Here is a 3,110-nt window from a genome sequence, read left to right on the forward strand (position 1 = left end):
GAGGGGCGACTTCGCCTTCCTCAGTGACACTAATAAAATTGCTGAGTAAGTGTTAAAAATTACTCCCTAACTAAAGGTCTTATAACATATCGTTACACATTATTACCGAAAATTACATATAAGTTAACATTATTAAAAAACTTCAAAAATACACCTTTGTAAACTAAGACACTTTAGTAAACACATCCCCTAACTCCCTAACCAAAGGTCTCGGGAAGCTCAAAATGTGTCAATCTGTCCGTCTAGACGCCAAAATAAACAAAAAAAAAATACAAATTTGTAAACATGTACACTTTACTAAAATTGTTATATACTTATCTTTAAATGTATGTATCTTCTTCTATGTTCTATTATTCACAGATGGGTGGAGGTCCTCAAAAAGGACAAAATGAAGCCAACGACAATTAGGGTGAACTTGATCAACCTCAAAAAATTCATATTGTTCCTGAGTGACCTCCCCCAGACGCTCACTAAGCTTAAGAAGAGGGAAATCCAGACGGCACTCTCACAGCTTAAAGCACGAATGAAAGATCTCCAGAAGGAAGTGACTGTACACAGACAGAAATTGAAGAGGGAGGCAAGAAGTGAGTATATACTGATTTACATTGTGTTTAACTTTCATTCCATATATAAACAATTACTTATGATATTTTTTTTCCCGTGTGTGTGTGTGCATGCGTGCGCACTTTCTTTTTCAGAAAAAATTGTGCCGAAACACATTAATCGTGCGTTCAGAAAAAAGTACGAGAAATCCTGCCTCAAGAACTTAGTAAGTATTATTCCTATTGAGAGGTTTAACAATTGTTATTTTAATAGAAGCATATTAGTTGTTCTGTGCCTTTAATAGACTTGTTGCAGAAGGACCCAACACGGGTCCGCCTGTGTGGGGTATTCGGCCTTCTGGCTGGATACTTTATCGGGTTATCTGGCCACAGGACAGGCGTCTTGGCCAATATGTTGGTCTCGGAGGTCCGGGAAGCACAACTTGAAGGGGACAACAGCATCATTGAAGTGAGTGAACATTTTCTTATTGGTTCAACATTTAAGGGCTCACACTAAGAATACATGTTTTTTTTTTTAAATACATATTTGTAAACATATACACTTTAGTAAACAAATTCCCTAACTCCCTAACCAAATGTCTTATAACATATCATTACATCTTGTTTTTGTGTGTGTGTGTGTGTGTGTGTGTGTGTGTGTTTCTTGTTTTATCATTTCATAGGTCGAGTCTCACAAGTCTGCGGGGACTTATGGGCACGCACAGCTGTCCCTAAATGAATTCGAATATGGCTGGTTCATGACGCTCCTGGACCTCCGAGACAAGTTTGAGGGAAGCGACAGCCCATACTTATTTCTTTCAAAGACCGGTGGCCGCTGCAAAAACATTTTAGATTATTTTCAAGACCAGTGGGTCGAACTTGGTTTTGAGGGCAAGTATACATTCAGAAACTTGAGAACATCGATGGTCCACTACGTAAGTACTTTTCCTGACGACTAAAATTAAACTTCACTGAAATCAACTTTTAATGGGTTGCTCTTGTTTTGTTTTCTCATTTTTCAGACAAAAGACCTCACACCCAGAAAAAGAGCACCGGTCCACCGGTCCATGTGCCATTCGGAGGCTGTCGCTTCTAAATTTTACATACCATTGAACACAGCACAGGAGGCGGCGGTGGTCAGGGGACTGCAAGAGGGGGAAAGTGATGAACCGGGACCATCCCCGAAGAAAGCCCACGAAACAAAGCGAACTTCAGAGGCAGAGGAGGAAGCCGGACCTTCTCCAAAGAAGGCAAAAATTGATCAAGAAACTTCCGACTCGGAGGAAGAACTCCAGTTCTCTCCGGAGGACGAGGACGACGAGGAGGACGACGGCGACGACGACGGGCGTCTAAGGGGCAAACAAGCAATAAGGGCCAGGAAAAATTTACAAACATTATTTGATTGTGAAGCTGAAGAAGACCAGGAAATTTCCCTCTCTTCAACTGGTTCTTCCGAACTGGAAACTTTTTTGGAAAAAAATTAATCTTAATAAACGAAACATTCTAAGTTTTTTTTTTTTTTCTTACTTGTAAATAGTTATTTTTTGTAAATGTTAAGTTTTAAAGTTTGCTGTGTGTGTGTGTGTGTGTGTATGTGTGAGAGAGAGAAAGAGTGTGTGTGTGTGTGTGTGAGAGAGAGAAAGAGTGTGTGTGTGTGTGTGAGTGTGTGCACGTAATACAAATAAATATGTTAACAGTTGTAAATAGTTAATTTTTGTAAATATTAAGTTTAAAAGTTTGCTGTGTGTGTGTGTGTGAGAGAGAGAAAGAGTGTGTGTGTTTGTGTATGTGTGTGTGTGTGTGTGTGTGTGTGCACGTTATACAAATAAATATGTTATGGTTAAGAAATGTCTCTTTTTCTTGTAGTGTAATACATTAATAACATATTAACAACATTATAAAATAAGTTTAATTATATTCTAATAGGTATTAGGTTAATGAGAAGAACTGGAGAGTAAAGGTAATGCACTTTATTAGGATGTAAAGGATGTACAGTTAGGAACAATAAAAATACACCTTGGTAAACAGAGACACTTTAGTAAATAAATTTCCTAACTCCCTAACCAAAGATCTCAGGAAGCTCAAAAAAACTGACCAGTGTTCTCCTTGCTCGATCTGTCAGTTTGGGTGGACGGCCAAGTCTTAGGTAGGTTTGCAGTTGTAAAATATTTTTTTCTATTTTTGGATGATAGATTGAACAGTGGTCCTTGGGATGATCAAAGCAATTTTTTATTAACCTAACCCTGCTTTAAACTTCTCCACAACTTTATCTCTGACCTGTCTGATGCTGTTTGTTTACTAGTGTTCTCTAACAAACCACTGAGGTTTTCACAGAACAGGTGTATTTATACTGAGATTAAACTACACACAGCTGGACTTTCAGAGCAAAGGGGGATGAATACTTCTGCTCATCACACTTTTCAGATTTTATTTGATTACAGTTTGGAAAACCATGTATGATTTTCATTTCATTTCACAAGTATGTGCTACTTTGTGTAGGTTAATATCTCAAAGTCTCAGTAAAATACATTTAATTTATGGTTGTAAAATGGCAAAATGGGTATGAGG

At 38.0% G+C, this 3,110-nt stretch overlaps 1 protein-coding gene across 1 annotated transcript; it reads left to right on the plus strand.

The window, feature by feature from the left end:
- Positions 1-1,196: 1,196 nt before the first annotated feature.
- On the plus strand, positions 1,197-2,026 carry LOC125796834 (uncharacterized). The gene is made up of 2 exons (XM_049473859.1): positions 1,197-1,477; positions 1,565-2,026. Exons 1-2 carry the CDS (start codon positions 1,301-1,303, stop codon positions 2,024-2,026), a joined length of 639 nt encoding a protein of 212 aa, XP_049329816.1. The 5' UTR covers positions 1,197-1,300.
- The last annotated feature ends 1,084 nt before the right edge of the window (positions 2,027-3,110 follow it).

This window comes from Astyanax mexicanus, unplaced genomic scaffold (assembly GCF_023375975.1).
Source record: "Astyanax mexicanus isolate ESR-SI-001 unplaced genomic scaffold, AstMex3_surface scaffold_47, whole genome shotgun sequence".
Taxonomy (NCBI): domain Eukaryota; kingdom Metazoa; phylum Chordata; class Actinopteri; order Characiformes; family Acestrorhamphidae; genus Astyanax; species Astyanax mexicanus.

Excerpts from the sequence above, each read along its gene's own strand:
- LOC125796834 (XM_049473859.1), top strand. The coding sequence starts at position 1,301 with ATGACGCTCCTGGACCTCCGAGACAAGTTTGAGGGAAGCGACAGCCCA. Across the intron at positions 1,478-1,564 it reads GAACATCGATGGTCCACTAC|ACAAAAGACCTCACACCCAG; the intron begins GTAAGTACTTTT and ends CTCATTTTTCAG.